Source organism: Cervus canadensis, chromosome 33, assembly GCF_019320065.1.
Source record: "Cervus canadensis isolate Bull #8, Minnesota chromosome 33, ASM1932006v1, whole genome shotgun sequence".
NCBI lineage: Eukaryota > Metazoa > Chordata > Mammalia > Artiodactyla > Cervidae > Cervus > Cervus canadensis.
The window spans coordinates 303,157-323,422 of NC_057418.1; the positions used below are offsets into that span (position 1 = coordinate 303,157).

Here is a 20,266-nt window from a genome sequence, read left to right on the forward strand (position 1 = left end):
CTTACAGCCGTCCTGTGCAGCAGTACCGTTCAGACCAGTCACATGGAAGACAATATACATAGGAAGAAGCACAACAAACAAACACAGGAGCTAAGTAGGACTTTGAAATTCTGGGGAGGGACACAGATGAAAATATGACCACTGAAGAGAAAGACAGCATCTCAGGGTTGTCAATTTTCCCCCAAGTTAACCTACAAATTTAACGTGGTCCCAACAGATGCACTGTGTCTTTTGGGATTCAATCAGGCAGATTCTGCCATGCTGGGCAGTTCACTACAGGGAATTTTATCCTGGAAGAAAGTAGTAAAGAAGAACCAAAACCCCAACTGGGGTGTGGAGGTCATCCAGAGATGAGGGAGGAGATGGTCCAGGAGCCTGCCCTGCTCAGGGTGGGCTGCCTGCTGGGGTCCCCTGCCCCTACTCTGCAGCCTATGCTTGAAGGAGACTGACTTTCTACCTGCCCTCCATGTTTATCTGGTTTAGGCTGGAATTACCTTCTCTGCCTCTCGTAAGCTTCTGCTCTTTCCCCCCACCCCTTCGTTTTTTTAAGGCAAGTGAATTTAGATGAAATTTAATATGTGGTGCAACTCCATTTTGAATTCTGTCTTTTTATTAGTCTTTGCAGTTTAGCAGGATTAATTTCTCTTAAAAGATTTCACGAAACGAGAATTTGTCAACGAAGTGCTATTGATGGTATTTAGCCACCGATGTTCTCAACCAGGGGTGATTTTGTGCCCCAGGGGCATTTGGCATGGTTGGAGGCATTTTGGTGCTTACTACCAGGATCTGATGGGTGGAGGCCGAGGGTGCTAAACTTTTAATGCAGAGGACAGCCCTCTGCCCCCTGCCCCTACCAGTGACAACTAAGAATGACCTGGATTCAGTGCAGAGGCTGAGTCTTTCCTCTAACCTATTGGTAAAGGCAGTGATTTTAAGAGCATAGCCTAAAGCAGCCTTTCACAGACCCCAAGTTTCTTAAAAGTTCAAATGGATTTTGTAGTTTGCTTTTGAGAGAGTAACAGGCAGGAAGGCTAGGGGTCTCCAAATGGAGGAAATAGGCTGCAAGTGTCAGACATTTTTTATCTCTCTCTTAAGCGGCAGGAGGAAACAAACTACAAGTGTCAAATTTTTTTCCCTTATCTATACAAAATTAAAAGAAGGTTTCTATTAAAATTTTGTGTTGCCATGAGGACACCTGGTTCCACCCGAACTTAACTTTTCTCAAACCTTGAGCTAACCAATGCGTTTCTCTTATGGAAATGTTTTTCTTAAACTATGTTAATGAACTATGTATTTACCCTAGACTCTGTCTTTCTTCAAGTTGGTTCTGCTTAAGACTCAGAATGGATAAGGGCTCAACAAACCAGTCTGTTTTACTCATAGATTGTTCTCCTAATCTATGTTAATGAAACTATATGTTTACTTGGAAACCTGCCTTTCAAGAGTCATGAAATCATTTTATGGCCCAGGACAACTCACCTTGTGTCAGTGTTATCTCAAAATGCATGTTGTGGGTGAGGGGCCTGGTGCCCCTCTGAGTTTTGAGACATTCCCTTTCTCAAATTATAAGCCTACTAGTAGTTATATAACATCCTGCTAAAGACTAGCAGGGGGCACTCTTTCTGCCCCCTTCTGATGTCTATGTCAGAAGTTTTCTGTCTCTTTTATACTTTATTAAAACTTTATCACCCAAAAGTTCTGAGCGATCAAGCCTCATCACTGGTCCCAGATTGAATTCCCCTCCTCTGGAGGCCAAAAATTCTGGCGTCTTTCACAGCTCAGCAACAACCTTACACTTTTAATATAAAAATAATGGCACAAATTGCTTACCATTGGCTAATGTAAAGTTCCAGCTCAAGGCTGGTACATTGACTCGGTATACTCTCAGCACATATACTCTCTCCATATACCCCACCTCAAAGCAGATGGAAATCCTGCTTTGAGAGGCTTAGGCTGAAGTGAATTGGTCCCGTCATCCTACCAGATGCCTCATGACCTGGACTAATGACTATCCACACCCCCTGCTGCCGACCCAGTGGTGGTATCTGCTTGTAGATGTCGATGAAGCCAGCCTGATATAGTTTGCTTTTTTCTAGACAGTGAATTACACTAATTTTTATTTTCCAGTCACCTTGACATCTTAATAGAACACTGATATACTTTAAAAAGTCATTGTATTTTTATTATGAAAATCATATTCTGTGTAGAATGACTGGAATCTAGACTATGAAGAAGAAAATAAGAATCCTATGTAATCTTCCATGAATAGAAAACCACTGGTAATATTTGGTGGATTCCTGCCAGTTTTATATATATATATGCAAAGCATAAGAACAGGTTTAAGAATGAAAATGAGATCATAAAATCTATCTACCTTTGTGGCCCTGCTTAAAATGTATTTCTCACTTACCATTACATTAACATTTCCTCACATAACCAAATGCTCATCTACACTGTAAGTTTTTATTAGTCTTCTTAGATAGCCATTTCATAATCTATTTACTCTTTTTTCTTAGATGTACATAGAAGGCTGTTTCTAGGTTTTAAAATGCTGATGTGAAAATGATTCTATCTATGTCTTTGTATTTCTATTTTTTTCTTCAAGCAGAATTTTTAAAATAGGGAATGTGGGGTGAAAAGGAATGAACACTTGAAGATTCTTAACCCATAGTGCCATATTATTTGTTTTATAAGGCTTAATAATAATCTATATTTTCACCAGTACTGCACAAGAGCTCAGTATTCAGCCCATCCGGGTCAAGATTTAGAATCATTAAAAAAATAATTTTGCCAATGTAGCAAACAAAAACAAAACTCATTGTTTTGAGTTATTTTTTTCACCATCAGTTGAATTTATCTTTCTCTACATTTACTGCTCATTTGTCAGTCAGTCAGTCAGTTCAGTCACTCAGTCGTGTCTGACTCTTTTAGACCCCATGAACCACAGCACTCCAGGCCTCCCTGTCCATCACCAACTCCCGGAGTTTACTCAAACTCATGTCCATCAGTCGGTGATGCCATCCAACCATCTCATCCTTTGTTGTCCCCTTCTCCTCCTGCCCTCAATCTTGCCCAGCATTAGTGTCTTTACAAATGAGTCAGCCCTTCACACATCAGGTGGCCAAAGTATCAGAGTTTCAGCTTCAACGTCAGTCCTGCCAGTGAACACCAAGGACTGATCTCATTTAGGATTGTCTGGTTGGATCTCCCTGCAGTCCAAGGGACTCTCAAGAGTCTTCCCCAATACCACAGTTCAAAAGCACCAATTCTTCAGGACTCAGCTTTCTTTATAGTCCAACTCTCATATCCATCCATGACTACTGGAAAAATCATAGTCTTGACTAGATGGATCTCTGATGACAAAGTAATGTCTCTGCTTTTTAATATGCTGTCTAGGTTGGTCATAAGTTTCCTTCCAAGGAATAAGCGTCTTTTAATTTCATGGCTGCAATCACCATCTGCAGTGATTCTGGAGCCCCCCAAAAAATAAAGTTTGACACTGCTTCCCCTGTTTCCCCATCTATTTCCCATGAAGTGATGGGACCAGATGCCATGATCTTAGTTTTCTGAATGTTGAGCTTGAAGCCAACTTTTTCACTCTCCTCTTTCACTTTCATCAAGAGGCTTTTTAGTTTCTCTTCACTTTCTGCCATAAGGATGGTATCATCTTCATATCTGGGGTTATTGATATTTCTCCCAGCGATCTCGATTCCAGCTTGTGCTTCTTCCAGCCCAGCATGTCTCATGATGTACTCTGCATACAAGTTCAATAAGCAGGGTGACAATATACAGCCTTGATGTACTCCTTTTCCTATTTGGAACCAGTCTGTTATTCCATGTCCAGTTCTAACTGTTGCTTCCTGACCTGCATACAGGTTTCTCAAGAGGCAGATCAGGTGGTCTGGTATTCCCATCTCTTTCAGAATTTTCCACAGCTTATTGTGATCCACACAGTCAAAGGCTTTGGCATAGTCAATAAAGCAAAAATAGATGTTTTTTTCTGGAACTCTCTTGCTTTAGATGATCCAGCGGATGTTGACAATTTTATCTCTGGTTCCTCTGCCTTTTCTAAAACCAGCTTGAACATCTGGAAGTTCATGGTTCATGTATTGCTGAAGCCGGGTTTGAATAATTTTGAGTATTACTTTACTAGCAGGTGAGATGAGTGCAATTGTGCAGTAGTTTGAGCATTCTTTGGCATTGCCTTTCTTTTGGATTGGAATAAAAACTGACCTTTTCCAGGCCTGTGGCCACTGCTGAGTTTTCCAAATTTGCTGACATATTGAGTGCAGCACTTTCACAACATCATCTTTTAGGACTTGAAATAGCTCAACTGGAATTCTTTCACCTCCACTAGCTTTGTTCGTAGTGATGCTTCTTAGGGCCCACTTGACTTCACATTCCAGGATGTCTGGCTCTAGGTGAGCGGTCACACCATCATGATTATCTGGATCATGAAAATCTTTTTTGTACAGTTCTTCCTTGTATTTTTGCCACTTCTTCTTAATATCTTCTGCTTCTGTGAGGTCCCTTCCACTTCTGTCCTTTATTGAGCCCATTTTTGCATGAAATGTTCCCTTGGTATCTCTAATTTTCTTGAAGAGATCTCTAGTCTTTCCCATTCTGTTGTTTCCTCTATTTCTTTGCATTGATCACTGAGGAAGGCTTTCTTAACTCTCCTTGCTCTTCTTTGGAACTCTGCATTCAGATGGGTATGTCTTTTCTTTTTCCTTTACTTTTCGCTTCTCTTCTTTTCACAGCTATTTGTAAGGCCTCCTCAGACAGCCATTTTGCTTTTTTGCATTTCTTTTTCTTGGTGGTTGTCTTGAACCCTGTCTCCTGTACAATGTCATGAACCTCTGTCCATAGTTCATCAGGCACTCTATCAGATCTGGTCCCTTAAATCTATTTCTCACTTCCACTGTATAATCATAAGGGATTTGATTTAAGTCATACCTGAATGGTCTAGAGGTTTTCCCTACTTTCTTCAATTTGAGTCCAAATTTGGCAATAAGGAGTTCATGATCTGAGCCACAGTCAGGTCCTGGTCTTGTTTTTGCTGACTGTATAGAGCTTCTCCATCTTTGGCTGCAAAGAATATAACCAATCTGATTTTTGTGCTGGTCATTGGTGATGTCCATGTGTAGAGTCTTCTCTTGTGTTCTTGGAAGAGGGTGTTTGCTATGCAGTGCATTCTCTCGGCAAAACTCTATTAGCCTTTTCCCTGCTTCATTCTTGTACTCCAAGGTCAAATTTACCTGTTACTCCATGTGTTTCTGGACTTCCTACCTTTGCTTTCCACTCCCTTATAATGAAAAGGACATCTCTTTTGGGTGTTCATTCTAAAAGGCCCTGTAGGTCTTCATAGAGCTGTTCAACTTCAGCTTCTTCAGCATTACTGGTCGGGGCATAGACTTGGATTACTGTGATGTTGAATGGTTTGCCCTAGAAACGAACAGAGATCATTCTGTCATTTTTTTTTTAATTTATTTATTTTTTCAGTGGGTTTTGTCACACATTGACATGAATCAGCAATAGATTTACACGTATTCCCCATCCCGATCCCCCCTCCCACCTCCCTCTCCACCCGATTCCTCTGGGTCTTCCCAGTGCACCAGGCTCGAGCACTTGTCTCATGCATCCCACCTGGGCTGGTGACCTGTTTCACCATAGATAATATACATGCTGTTCTTTCGCAACATCCCACCCTCACCTTCTCCCACAGAGTTCAAAAGTCTGTTCTGTACTTCTGTGTCTCTTTTTCTGTTTTGCATATAGGGTTATCGTTACCATCTTTCTAAATTCCATATATATGTGTTAGTATGCTGTAATGTTCTTTATCTTTCTGGCTTACTTCACTCTGTATAATAGGGCTCCAGTTTCATCCATCTCATTAGAACTGATTCAAATGAATTCTTTTTAATGGCTGAGTAATATTCCATGGTGTACATGTACCACAGCTTCCTTATCCATTCGTCTGCTGATGGGCATCTAGGTTGCTTCCATGTCCTGGCTATTATAAACAGTGCTGCGATGAACATTGGGGTGCACGTGTCTCTTTCAGATCTGGTTTTCTCAGTGTGTATGCCCAGAAGTGGGATTGCTGGTCATATGGCAGTTCTATTTCCAGTTTTTTTAAGAAATCTCCACACTGTTCTCCATAGCGGCTGTACTAGTTTGCATTCCCACCAACAGTGTAAGAGGGTTCCCTTTTCTCCACACCCTCTCCAGCATTTATTGCTTGTAGACTTTTGGATAGCAGCCATCCTGACTGGCGTGTAATGGTACCTCATTGTGGTTTTGATTTGCATTTCTCTGATAATGAGTGATGTTGAGCATCTTTTCATGTGTTTGTTAGCCATCTGTATGTCTTCTTTGGAGAAATGTCTGTTTAGTTCTTTGGCCCATTTTTTGATTGGGTCATTTATTTTTCTGGAATTGAGCTTCAAGATTCTGTCATTTTTGAGATTGCATCCAAGTACTGCATTTTGGCCTCTTTTGTTGACAATGATGGCTACTCCATTTCTTCTAAGGGATTCTTGACCACAGTAATAGATATAATGGTCATCTGAGTTAAATTCACCCATTCCAGTCCATTTTAATTCACTGACTCCTAGAATGTTGACATTCACTCATGCCATCTCCTGTTTGATCACTTCCAATTTTCCTTGATTCGTGGACCTAACATTCCAGGTTCCTTTGCAATATTGCTCTTTACAGCATCGGACCTTATTTCTATCACCAGTCATATCCACAGCTGGGTGTTGCTTTTGCTTTGTCTCCATCCCTTCATTCTTTCTGTAGTTATTTATCCACTGGTCTCCAGTAGCATATTGGACACCTACTGACCTGGGGAGTTCGTCTTTCAGTGTCCTATCTTTTTGCCTTATCATACTGTTCATGGGGTTCCCAAGGCAAGAGTATTGAAGTGGTTTGCCATTCCCTTCTCCAATACTTGAGTTTATGCTAATGAGGGGTTTCATGGTGATGATTCACAGCAGAGAGGGGTTTAATAGCTTCAGGATGAAGGCTGGAGCCAGAAGAACCAAACCACCTGCTTAGAGCATTGGAACTCTCAGCCCCACCCTCAACCTCAAGAAGTGGAGAGGAACTAGAGATTGAGTTCAGTCGAATCAACCAAACTGATGATTTAAAAACTCAGGGCTGGGATGCTAAGTGAGCTTCCCCAGCTGGGAAACATCTTAATAGGCTAGAAGGGTAGTATCTCTTCCTCTGGCTGTTCATAAATATCCTTCATAATGAAGTGGTAATTGTAAATATAGCACTTTCCTGAATTCTGTGAGTGGGTCTAGTGAATTTCCCACTTGAAGATGTTGTGGGAAGTCCCAAATTTGTATCCAGCCAGACAGAAGTGTGGGTGGGTTGGGGACACCCAGGACCTGATGTGGTGGCAGCCTTGGGGGACTGAGAGCCTTAACCTGTGGAATCTTCACTAACTGTGGGTAGCTGGTGTCAGAATTGAGTTGAATTGTAAGGCATACAGCTGGTATCAGACAAATAGTGTTGGAAGTCATCACAAAAATCATAAAGAAGACAAGGATGCCCACTATTTTAACAAAAGAGAAAACAATCAGAAACATAAGAATGGAAAAAGAAGAGGTAAATATATGTTCATGTGCAAATGATATAATTCTAAAAAACTTATAATAAATGGAAAATCTCCTATGAAGAATAAATGTATTTTGTCAAGTAGTATGTTATAAAATTAGCATATAGAAATAAAGAGCTTTGTAACCAGTTGGAAGAAATAGTAATCACTTGTAAGAAATAAAGGAAGAGGAGAGTGCTGACTCCATTTACAACAGCAAAAGCATAATGAAATAAAATGCAGGCACAAATTTAATGAGAATTGCATAAAGCCTACATGAGGAAAACTATATTCCTATAGGACAAAAAGTAGATTTGAACAAATGAGAAAACATACCATATTATTGATCAGGAGACTCAATATCAGAAAGATATCAATACTTTACAAGTTACAATTTGTGATCCCAATAAAATTCTCTTTTGTGCTGTGCTTAGTGGTGTCTGACTCTTTGAGACCCCATGGACCATAGCCCGCCAGGCTCCTCAGTCCATGGGAATTCTCCAGGCAAGAATACTGGAGTGGGTTGCCATGCCCTCCTCCAGGGGATCTTCCCAACCGATAGATTGAACCCAGCTCTCCTGCATTGCAGGCAGACTTTCCCGTCTGAGCCACCAGGGGGGCCAAGAATATTGGAGTGGGTAGCCTATCCCATCTTCAAGGGAACTTCCTGACCCAGGAATCGAACCATGATCTCCTGCATTGCAGGCGGATTCTTTACCAGCTGAGCTACCAGGGAATTATCTTCAGGTTATTATTTTTTTTCTGGAGCCAGACAATTTGATTATATATTATTTTGGAAAATAAATACAAGACTAACCAGAAATCTCCCAAAAAAAGAAGAGAAATGGGAGACTAGCCCTACTTCACATTGAAACATTTATTAAAACTCTCTTATTGAATGAAACAATACCATTTGCAGCAACCTGACTAGAGCTAGATGTGCCTAGAGCCGGCCATGCTCTTCAGTGAGAAGCTACTGCAATGAGAATCTCATGCTCCACAACTCGAGAGTAGCGCCCAATCTCTGAACTAGAGGAAGCCCATACACAGCAGCAAAGACCCAGCAGAGCCAAAAAAAAAAAACAAACATACAGACTCACAGATATAGAAAACAAACTTTAGGGTGACCAAAAGGGAAAGGGGATGGGGTAGGGATAGATTAAGAATTTGGGAAAAGCAGATACAAATTGCAATGTATAAAATAGGTAAACAAAAGGTCCCACGGTATAGCACAGAGAATTATATTCAGTATACTTTAATAAATGATAATCAGAAAGAATATATTTATTCTTATAGTATATATATTTATGTATATATATGAATCACTTTGTTGTACATGAGAAACTAATACAACATTGTAAATCAACTCTAGTTTTTAAAAAAACTCTTTTACTAAAACATGGTATTGGTGCATAAATAGGCATGTAGTTAATTGAACAGGATATAAAAATCTAAAGATAATACCAACCTGGTGGCTCAGAAGGTAAAGCTTCTACCTGCAATGTGGGAGACTTGGGTTTGATCCCTGGGTCAGGAAGGTCCCCTGGAGAAGGAAATGGTAACCCACTCCAGTATTTTTGCCTGGAAAATTCCATGGACTGAGGAGCCTGGTAGGTTATAGTTCATGCAGTCACAAAGAGTTGGACATGGCTGAGTGACTTCACTTTCTTTTCTTTCTTTAGTTTTTGTTTTTTTAAAAAAACTCTTTTATTAAAACATGATATTGGTACACAAATAGATTTATAGTTAATTGAACAGGATATAAAATCTAAAGATAGATTCCAAAGGTATACAGACATTTATTGTTTGATAAACAAGTGGTGTTGGAACAACTGAACAACTTGGTGAAGTGGATAAAGATAAAGTTGGATCCAGTCTTCATGGCTTGCATTTGGATAAATTCCAAGTGAGTCAGATATCTAAATGTAAAAATAGAAAGTCATACAAAGAATAGAGGAAAACATAGGTCAATTTTTAGAACTTAGAAATGAGGAGGACATTCCTGTGATTCCATATCTGGATTCACTAACAAAAAAGATGGGTAAATTTATCTACCTGAAATTTTCAAAAATTAAAAAATTACATGCCTGAAATACCATAAGCAATGTCAAAGTTAAATAAAAACCAAGAAAAAATTGTAGCTAATATCACAGAAGGCCAATATCCTTAATATGTAAAATTTTCCTAAATATTGAAAAGAAATTCAAATCTGGGTCTAACAATCCAGTAATAAATACAAAAGTTAAAGAAAAGTAAATGCAAATAACTCTTAAGTATATGAAAAGATGCTTAACTTTGATTTGCTACTTGTATAGTAAGATAAATATACATTAATACGAAAATAAGATAACACTACTTATCTATCAGATTTGCAAAAATCTCAAACTTAATAACACACTAAGCTGGTGAGACTGTGCAGAAACAGGTACTTTCATGTACTGCTGATGCAGATGAGAAATGGTGCAATATAATAATATAAGAGTATCAACAGCTCACATGTCTATCTATAGACATGTCTATCTATAGAGGACAGGTGAATAAACAATGGTAAATACATGCAATGGGGTATTCATCAATTGTAAAAAGAAGACTATTTCTACATATTGCTAAAGAGTGACCTCCAGGATAATAGTGCAAAAAACCAACATGCAGGAGACTATGTATAGTATTATACTTTTTGTATAAGAATGGAAAAAGTGTGTGTATACACACACACACACACACACACACACACACACATATACAAAACTTTAAAGTCCATAAACCAAAAACTAGTAAATAAAAATGATTATCTATAAAGAAAAGGATATGGATGTATCTCCCTGCATGTACCTTGTTTTATACTTTTGATATAATAAAACATACACACAATTAAAAAACAAACTTAACCACATCTCTTTCTTTTTTCTTAAAGCAATAATTCCTTACTACGGCCATCATGCTGAAGGTTGTCAGGCTTTGTGCCCAAACTTTTTGCCTTAGAGTCATATGATTGTTGCAGCCCTATACGAAGTGAGGGCAAAAACAAAATACCATTAATAGGTATAAGGAAGACTTAAAAATAAAGGGAAATTCATATGCCATTTTTTTAAATTAGGAAGCTTGTATTTATTTTATTATTTATTTATTTAGCTGCACAGCCTGTGGGATCTTAGTTCCCTGACCGTGGATCGGACCTACGTCCCCTGCATTGGAAGTGCAGAATCTTAACCACTGGACCTCCAGGGAAGTCCCAGGAAGCTTGTATTTTAGCTTGGAAATGCACTTTATGCAATATCAAGATAAATGCAAAATGGGAAAAATACAGTGCTGTGTGTATATATAAATACACTAACTGGCCTTAAGCTTGGCAGATTTTTGCCTTTGGTCGTATGTTTCTGACCAAAAGGGACAATTCTGTTCTCTCTCTGGCTGGGCTGGGTCTTCGCTGCTGCACAGGCTTTTCTCTTGTTTCGATGAGGGGGTGGGGTGCCACCTCCAGTTGCTGGGTGCAGGCTTGTGGCGGCCCCTCCCCTTGCCCAGCAGGGGCTCCAGGGCACCGACCTCAGCAATTGCAGTGCGTGGGCTCAGTAGTTGCTCTTCCTGGGCTCCAGGGCACAGGCTCCATAGGTGCAGCACAGGGGTCCAGTCGCTCTGTGGTATGTGGCATCCTCCTGGACTAGGGATCCCATCCATGCCTCCTGCATTGGCAGGCAGACTCCTCACCACTGGGTCACCAGGGAAGGCCTGCAATTCTATTCTGATGTGAGCTTTTAATCTATTCAAGTTCATTTACTCAATTTATTAGTTTTCTTAGACTAGTCTGAATAAATATGTGACTCTTTGGCTAAGGCTTTTTCCTTCTATTTAGAAACCTGATGCATATTTTGGGAACTAGAAAAAACACAAATTACTTCAATAGAAAAGACTGTATTTAACTTAGAAAATGAGAGAGACAGACTTAAGAGACCTACCAACCAAATGCAATATGTACATCTTGTTTAGATCCTGATTTAAATAAACCAACTATAAAAAGGCATTTTGAGACCATTGGGAAAAACTGAACATGGACTGATTATTAGATGATATTAAGGAGTTAATTGTTGGTGTTGGGGGGAATGATAACGAAATTGTGATTATGTTATGTTTATAAAATTAGTATATATTACGGAAGAATTTACAAAGTGGAACTGTATGCTGTCTTGGATTGTTTTAGAATACTCCAACAAAAGAAAAAAACTAGTCATAGGAAGGATAGAGTATAAATAACAAGAATAGAATGTTGATTACTGTCGAAGCTGGAAGGTAGGTGCATCGAGGCTTATTATACTATTCTCTCTGCTTTATGTATGTTTGAAATTTTCCATAATAAAAAGGTGTGAATTCTGTCACTCCTATATCTCCCCAGGTGAAGCACAAAGAACATGATCAAATGTTAGACCAAATAAAAGTTTTATAACATAAATTACTTTCTTTAAGTTGCTTTCTTTGGTCTTGAAAGACTTTTAACAGATAGAAATTAAAATATTATGGAAAAATAAAAGACCATTGTCACAGTCTGTTAATCTCATATGCTTCCCATGAGAAGGATAAAAGTTATATGGCAGTTTTATGGGATTCAGGACCCAATATAGAAAATTTTCCTAAAGGACTGTGTAACACTCCATCCTTCCTTTTCTTCTTCTTCTTTTAAAATTTTTAAAATCAGGAAGGGAGGCAGATGGGGAAAAAATTGATGCATGAAAAAAGCTCCTATTTGACTAGTTAGATCAAAGTAAAGAATGGGGCTGGTGGCCTTTGTTCTGAGATACTCTGGTGTGATAGAAACAAACATACAACAAGTCTACAAGTACAATCATCTGAAGTTGCCGGCTAACTTTATCCTAATAAAGAGAGTATCATTTAGAAAGCATGTCGAATTTGGCAAATAGCTCTTTTGGGGTCTAGCACTGGGCTTGCTCCTGGACTCCAGCAGAATACAACAGCACTTAACCATGAAATACTTGGTGATCATACATCCCCAGCTGACCTCAAACCCTAAAACAGAGGGCCCTTCATCCATCAAGTGGAACTAGTCCTATAAGACCAGGTGCAAGCCTGAATATGCATGGAAGTTGCTCGAGCTAACTGTTTACATTCCTAATATGTCCACTCTCATCACATGCCATCCATCCCTCAGCCAACGCCAATGACCTCACAAGAGTTTCCTATGATCAGTGAGCCAGGAGAGGAAACATTTCAACTTTTCACAGAATACTCAGCACAGGACACTGGTAGTGGCCAGCAGTGTACATGTGTCATGTATTACTTTCAGAGTGTCCCTGACAGACTACAGAGAAGGGAAATCCTTCTAGTGGGCAGAACTCAATACCACAGCTTGTTGTCCACTCTCCTTGTTAGGGAAGATGTTCCAAGGTAAGGCCCCCAGGGACACACAAAAAAGTGGTGAACTGTTAACTCTATGGTCAGGGACTTGGAAGGGACAAGATAAGAAAATTGATGACAAGGAAGATTGGACAAGAGGCATGTAGGTGGATGTAAGACCCTCTTAAAATGGGTCTAGATTATGAGGGTATTTATTCACCTTGAGAATCTTCAGAATGGAGGAGACACTCCATAACCTGGTGAACAAGATGACCTGTCCATGGATGTCAGTCAGCCTCCCTCCCCAGTCACTCCAGTACTTGCCCAATGGATTCATAAATTAAATTGAGCCCAGCTGAATCACATGGACTTCCTCTTCCCAAGGTTGACATGTTTATTGCCATTGAAGTGAAGAGTTAGTCACTCAGTTGTCTGACTCTTTGTGACCCCATGGAGTATAGCCCACAAGGTTCCTCTGTCCATGGAATTCTCCAGGCAAGAATACTGGAGTGGGTAGCCATTCCCTTCTCCAGTGGTTCTTCCCAACCCAGGGATCGAACCCAGGTCTTCCGCATTGCAGGCAGATTCTTTTTCTGTCTGAGCGGCCAGGGAAGCCCTTATTGCTATTACTGAGGCCCAATTTATCAACAAGTCACAAAATCCTTAGCCCCCTGCACTTGGGGGCAGACAGTCAGGCACCCGGAGGTAGTCAGGCATCTGTAGTGCCTGGGCAGTCAGGCACTACAAATCAAACATAGTAGTGATTTAACCCCCATGGAAATAGATACTTATTCTGATTTGGATTTGATTCCCCTGCTGACCATGTCTCTAGCAGCACTACTGCCCCAAGCTTATTAAGTGCCTTATGCTATTATGGTAACTCATACATATGAATCATGTTCATTTAAACACACAAAGAAACCCAACACATTTTGAATATGGAATCTCACTAGCCATAGGTCTACATTATTCTTATGCATGAAAGAAAAGAGAAAATTTCCAGTCATATCCAATAAAGAGTTCATCTGTGAAACTGCAATATGTCTGGAGTCCTTGAAAATAGTTTTTTCTCAGTTGTTGGAAAGATGCTGTTCCCTTGAAGAGATTTTATGTTCTAGGTAGTGGAGCCAGGGTCCCATAAATTTTGTAATGTTCTTCACAAAAGCATTATGGCTTTCTTAGGTTACACAGGAAAGATAGTTGCTCAATTTGCAGGCATCTACTGAAGAACAGAACAGCAATAGGTCATCACTGTGTCAGATGAAACTAAACAACCAGGCAACATAGTATTATTTAAACCCTTTCAAAGCATTTAGAAAAAATGGATAGTCTTTGGAATGTTTTCTTAGTACACTGGAACAGAGAAAAAGGTAGAACCCAAGGTTGTGACTGTGAAATATTTAGCAGCATTATGACTGGATTGGGGGCAACTGGAAATGAAGGCAGTATTGCTTCATTAACAGAGTGGACATCTTTGATTAAAAAACATATTTTGACTAACTTTGTGACCTCCATAGAGGTATCCAGGTACAGAAAGGCTCTTGTTTGAAAAATATTTTGCTTTAAAAAAAAAAAAGTGATATAATTACAGAAAGGAGACCTGCTTACAGATGCAATAGATTCTATACTAGTTTGCCTGGGCTGCCATAACAAAATATTACAGATGAATGACTTATAAGATAGAAACTTATATTCTTACAGTTTTGGAGGCTAGAAGTCGAAGACCAAGGAGTTGGCAGGGTTAGTTTCTTCTGAGATCTCTCTCCTTGGCCTACAGATGGCTGTCATCTCCCTGCATCTTTCATCTGTGTGTGACTGTGTCCAAATTTCCTCTTCTTATAAAGACACCAGGGACTTTCCTGGTTGTCCAGTGGCTATGACTCTATGCTCCCAATGCAGGGAGCCTGGGTTTGATCCTTGGCTCCGAGAAGTAGATTCCACATTGCAGCCACTAGAAAGATCTCACATGAGGCAACACAGCCAACAAAATTAATAAATAAACAATAAACATACCAGTCACATTAGTGACTAATACCAAGATTAGGACACACCTTAATCACTTCAATTTTAACTTACTTCTTTAAAGATCTTATCTCCAAATACAGTCACATTCTGAAATAACTGGGGGTTAGTACGTTAATATGCAGATTTAAAGGGAACACAATTCAGCTCCTAGCAGGTACTTGGAGAATAGATTTATGTACAAGAAGTGGTCACTGCCGGGCCCTACCCAGACACTCTTGTTTTCCCTTTATCTGCTCTGTGTGCTCTCCCCCAAGCTTCTGCATGCTTTGGTGCTAGAACCTTACACTTGTGGCAAACCATGCATTGTCCTAAACCTTTACCCTACCATACAGAGGGCTAGAAGTGCCTAGGAGTCTTATAAGTCCCCCTGCTTCCCTCCCCTCCTTTCCTGGGGGGATGAGGTGTCATCCAGAAACGCTCTGCATCCAGTCTACATCAGATTGACAGGAAAGGAAGGATTTAATTAAAAATGCGGAATGGCCCTAAGGTAACATTTGCAGGGAGAGAGTTGGAAGAAGTCACACTTTCATTAATAATCCCCACAACATTAGATATTTTTGAAGAGAAAGGAATAAGCCAAAACTTACCCGAACTGAACATGGGGACAAGCCCTTGACTTGGGTGCCACCTAGTATATGGAAAACAGTAAGACCCAAGTGACCTAGGAGTTCTGCCCCATGCGGAAATGACCTAATTCCTTGGCTCCCATAAGAGGAGGGCAGGTTTGGGGGGTGTGTCTTGATTCTGAGCCCACTAAAGAGGTGACCCCAAGGAATTATTTCTGACTGAGGTCAGTATGGGAACTCTCTGCCTTCAGAAATGCAAACTTTTCCACTCAAAATCTTTGGTAAAAGTCCGTCCTATGCTTTCCTTTGTAATTTTTTGTTCTTCTTCCATTATTTCAATTTTCTTTCTTTTATTAATTATTTATTTAGCCAAATAATAATTATTTATTTAGCCAAATATTAATTATTTATTTAGCCAAATATTAATTATTTATTTAGCCAAATAAATAATGAAGACCCAGCTATGCTGGGTCTTCACTGCTGCCCATGGGATTTCTCTAGTTGTGGTGAGCAGGGTCTACTCCCTATTGCTGTGCTTGGACTTCTCATTGCGGTGGCTTCTCTTGTTGCAGAGAATGGGCTATAGAGTGTGTGTCTGCACTCATTAAAAAATGTCAAGATGATAAAAAGCAAGGAAAGACCAAACAGCTGTTGCATACTGAAAGAGAATAAAGAGATGTAACAACTAAATGCATGATTCTGGATTGGATCTTGGACCTATACAAGATATCAGAAAAATAGTCATGTGAGTGGGGCATATAAATTACATAGTCAAATTGCTCCAATGTTAACCTTCTGATTTGTTTGTTGGTTTTACTGTGGAGCAAATTGACACTAAAGTATTAAAGGGTAGTACTGATGTATTAATGGAGCATTGTGTGCAACCTAACTTTTAAATGGTTCAGGAAAAAGCAAATATGTCTACATATATACAGAGAGAAAGAGAGAATTCCAATAAGGATGATGAGGTAGATGTGGCAAAATACTAAAACTTGGGGAATCTGGTTGAACATATAAGAGTCCTGTGTACTATTCCTGCAACTTTTCTGTAAGTTTGAAATGATTTCAAAATAAAACTTTTTTTTTTTTCCAAAAAGTAATTTCGGGGTTCCAGAATTTTCCTAAAATCTCCACTCTCCATCTCTCAACCAACTCGTACTTTCTTTCAGAAGGAAAAAACAAAGATGTCATGCACTCAAAGAGTTGAAGATCTTGGTAAACTCACAATCTAGAGACTTTAAGAAAATCTTCTAATGTAACAGGTTCTCCTTCCCCAAAGCCAAGTGCTGGTGATTATCTCAGTCAAAGCACTGAGTTTTTAAGCCGAGAAACCCCCATGTGAGGATTTTATTATTGGAGAATATTTATTCTTATTTTAAGATATCTGCTGCTTCCATTGTCCAACTGCATTGAGAGATTATCTTAAACTTAGCACAGAAGCTAATATCCACAGATAAAAATGCCTTTTTTCTGTTACTTAAGTTTTTGTTCACTTCCTTATGTGGCTTTTGTAATAGATTGGATCAAGGCTTCCATTTCTTTTTCTTTTAAAAAAATTATTTATTTTAATTGGAGGCTAATTACTTTACAATATTGTGGTGGTTTTTGACATACATTCACATGACTCAGACATGGGTGTACCTAACAGATTTAATAACATTTTAGGTGGTAAAGGGTCTCTGTTAGAAGCTACTGTTGAGAGGCCAGGATGAGACATTGTTCGTGTTCTGATGTGGGACATCATTGGGATTCCACTGGGAGGTGAGGCTGGTGGCATCCTTAGATTCCCACCAAAGGTCATGGCCATCCCTGGACTATCGGGTTCTCCTGAGGGCATCGTCTGGGGTCCCTTGAATATCATCATTCCTGGCTGTGAAGCAGACATTCCTTGAGTGAAAGTCATCTGGGAAGGGGTGAAAGTCAGTTGGGGGCAGTAGCTCACACGGTGGTCAGGCAATGCCATACCGAACGGTGGCCCCATTTCACTGGACTTCTGCCTGGGTGCCTCAGCAGAAGCCAAGGGGGTCCTCTGCAGCTCTGTGCACTGAGGGACGTGTTGAATACCTAATGGACTATGGTTCCAAGAGGTGTGCATTTCACTGCTTCCAGGGGATGAAGACATGGTCAAGTTGCACATTGATTTCTCAGCATCCTTGGAGAAAGAAAATCGGGGGAGAGCCGCCATAGCTTAAACCACACTTCCTCATGTCCCCATTTCCAGACCCCACCTTAATCCAAGCCCTCATCCTCTCTTGCCTGAATTATCCCACCTTCAGGCCATTCTCCAGCTTGGGTTTTCTAAAATGCAAGTCTAGGGGACTTCCCCGGTAGTCCAGTAGTTAAGACTCCTCGCTTCCACTGCACGGAGCTTGGGTTCGATCTCTGTTCAGGAAACTAAGATCCCACATGCCATGCAGTGTGGCAAATAAATAAATAAAATGCCAGTTTGGCTGATAGAAGCATGGTGGAAGCCTAGAAGTAGCTCATGCCACTCTACCTGCTCGGCATGCTTTTAGTTTTATTTCATAATGTTAGGTAGTTAGAATAGGAAACAGGAGTCCAAAATGGCAGTGGCTAAAAGACAAGGAGAGGAAGAGCCCGTGAAAACAGAACATAAGAAGGTCAAAGGAAGGTCTGAAGATAGGAGTGAGGACCTCAGGTAGAACAAACAGCACTCCTTGCTAGCCCAATTTACATAGGGCAGGCCCAGGGGGGAGGAAAAAACATATAAAAAGAGGAGCCAAAGGGCCGGGGCTCTCTCTTCTCTTCATGTCTTTGGGTCGGCATGCCCTCACACCTTGAGGATGTATTTTCCTGCTATTTTCTAAATAAAACTGAGCTGTAACATGGAGCTGTAACACTGATCTGTCTAAGAGCTATAACACAGTCTGTCTAAGAGCTGTGATGTGCCGAGGGCTTTAATGTCCATCACTCCAAATTTTTGTTGAGATAAGACAAAACCAAGGAGATTACACTTGCTTGACAATAAAAAGTACAAAGAGCAAATAAAATATTCCACAACCTGCATTTTCAGCTAAGACTCTGAGAAAACTCTCAAATTCAAGATTATGTTTAAATGTGAGGGTGAAAAATCATCCCAAACTAGCAGAACAGGTTCAGAAAACCATAAAAGTAAGAAGAATGGAGGGTTCAGATAGGTCTTGGCTTTGGCAAAACTTAGAAACCATTCACAAATATTTTTCTACAGAAGAGGCTCTCAGGACTTCCCTGGTGGCCCTGGGGTTAAGAATCTGCCTGCCAATGCAGGGGACGTGGGTTGGATCCCTGGTCCAGGAAGATCCCATATGCCACAGAGCAAGTAAGCCTGTGCACCACAACTACTGAACCCCCTCTCCTTAAGCCCGTGTTCCAGCAGGAGAAGTCATTGCAAGGAGGAGCCCACTCACCACAACTAGAGAAAGACTGTGTGCTGCAACAAAGACCCACCATAACCAAAAATAAATTTAAGAATTTTAGAGGTACTAATTTGGAGGGGGCGGGGAGAGGCTCTCATTTGAGTAGGAACGCAAAGGTTAAGTCTGAGATCAAGCATTGGAGGAAGTAAAGAAAAGGGGAAGACTTTTAAGAGCACTGTTTAAAAATGTCAGGGATTGTCTTGGAAGTCAAGGGCAATATTCCTTGACTGACTGATATTAAGGTAAAAGAGAAGAGATTGGTGGTAGAACTTCTTGAAACAGGACAGGATCCAAGAATCATATTTTTTAAAGATGTCAGTTACAGTTCCAATAGAGAGAGCTCTTGAGCTGAGAAACTGGGAACACAACCCCAATATCTCTCCAGAAAAGACAAATCCATTCAAATATGAAAACTAAAACCTGAGTAAAATACAGTATCCACAGAAGATTCTAAAACACCAAAACAGAAATGGAAGATTGCAACTTCTCAAAAGAGAAGAAAAATTCACCAGAAAAGTGCTGTTGAAGATCAAGGAAAAATTAACAACATTCAAACACAAATTAAAAAAAAAAATTAAGAAAGTAATTGCAGCTTTTACCAATTACAAGAACACCACAGGGCAGACAGAGGAATTCAAAGAAGTTATGTCCAGACAATAGGCTATGAGTAATAATAGAGGGGAGGGAGGCGAGGAGACAATGATAAGGGAAACTATAGGGGCTTCCCTGGTGCTTACAATGTTTCAAAGGTCTTTATTCTGTAATAATCCATTAAACTGTGCACTTACATTCACTTTTTTGTTTGAGTGCTATTTATCACAATAAAAAGGTTTTAACACAATACTGTGAGAAATCCGGATTTTCAGCATAAGTGAAATTATGTAAATCAGAAACAAAAATAATGCTATATTGAAATAGGAAATATTTTATACAAGCACAAATCCCTCACGCTCAGATTTTTGCCTTCAATTCCATTCCTTACTAAAAGCAAGAGTCGGGAGAATTTCCTGACTTGAAGTCTGGAACAAGGAATGAATAAGTGAACCTGGTGCTTCTTATCGTGCCAGAAAATAAGGGAGCTTCCCAAGATAATTAGGGCTGTGTCAAATGGACACAGATGAAGTGACACCAGGGAAGATAGTAGAGTAGGAAGCACCAGGAATTCACGTCCCTGACTGCAGAGTTTGCCTGATGTAATTACTTGGGAACAATGGAGTCTATTAAATGCTTGTGACTTCAAGGGAAGTTGGGAAAGGCATACTGCAGTTAATCACAGTCAGTTTCAGCTCTTAGGTAGCTGGTGGCTA

At 40.0% G+C, this 20,266-nt stretch overlaps 1 protein-coding gene across 1 annotated transcript; it reads right to left on the reverse strand.

Annotated features, from left to right (window-relative positions):
* Window position 1: 1 nt before the first annotated feature.
* On the reverse strand, window positions 2-17,680 carry LOC122433823 (Krueppel-like factor 17). Its single transcript, XM_043456782.1, has 2 exons — window positions 17,185-17,680; window positions 2-12 (listed from the first exon to the last, which is right to left on the reverse strand). The coding sequence occupies exons 1-2, from the start codon at window positions 17,678-17,680 to the stop codon at window positions 2-4; spliced, it is 507 nt and encodes a 168-aa protein (XP_043312717.1).
* Window positions 17,681-20,266: the final 2,586 nt, after the last annotated feature.

Coding starts and splice junctions, on each gene's coding strand:
- LOC122433823 (XM_043456782.1), bottom strand. CDS start 17,680: ATGTGCAACTTGACCATGTCTTCATCCCCTGGAAGCAGTGAAATGCAC.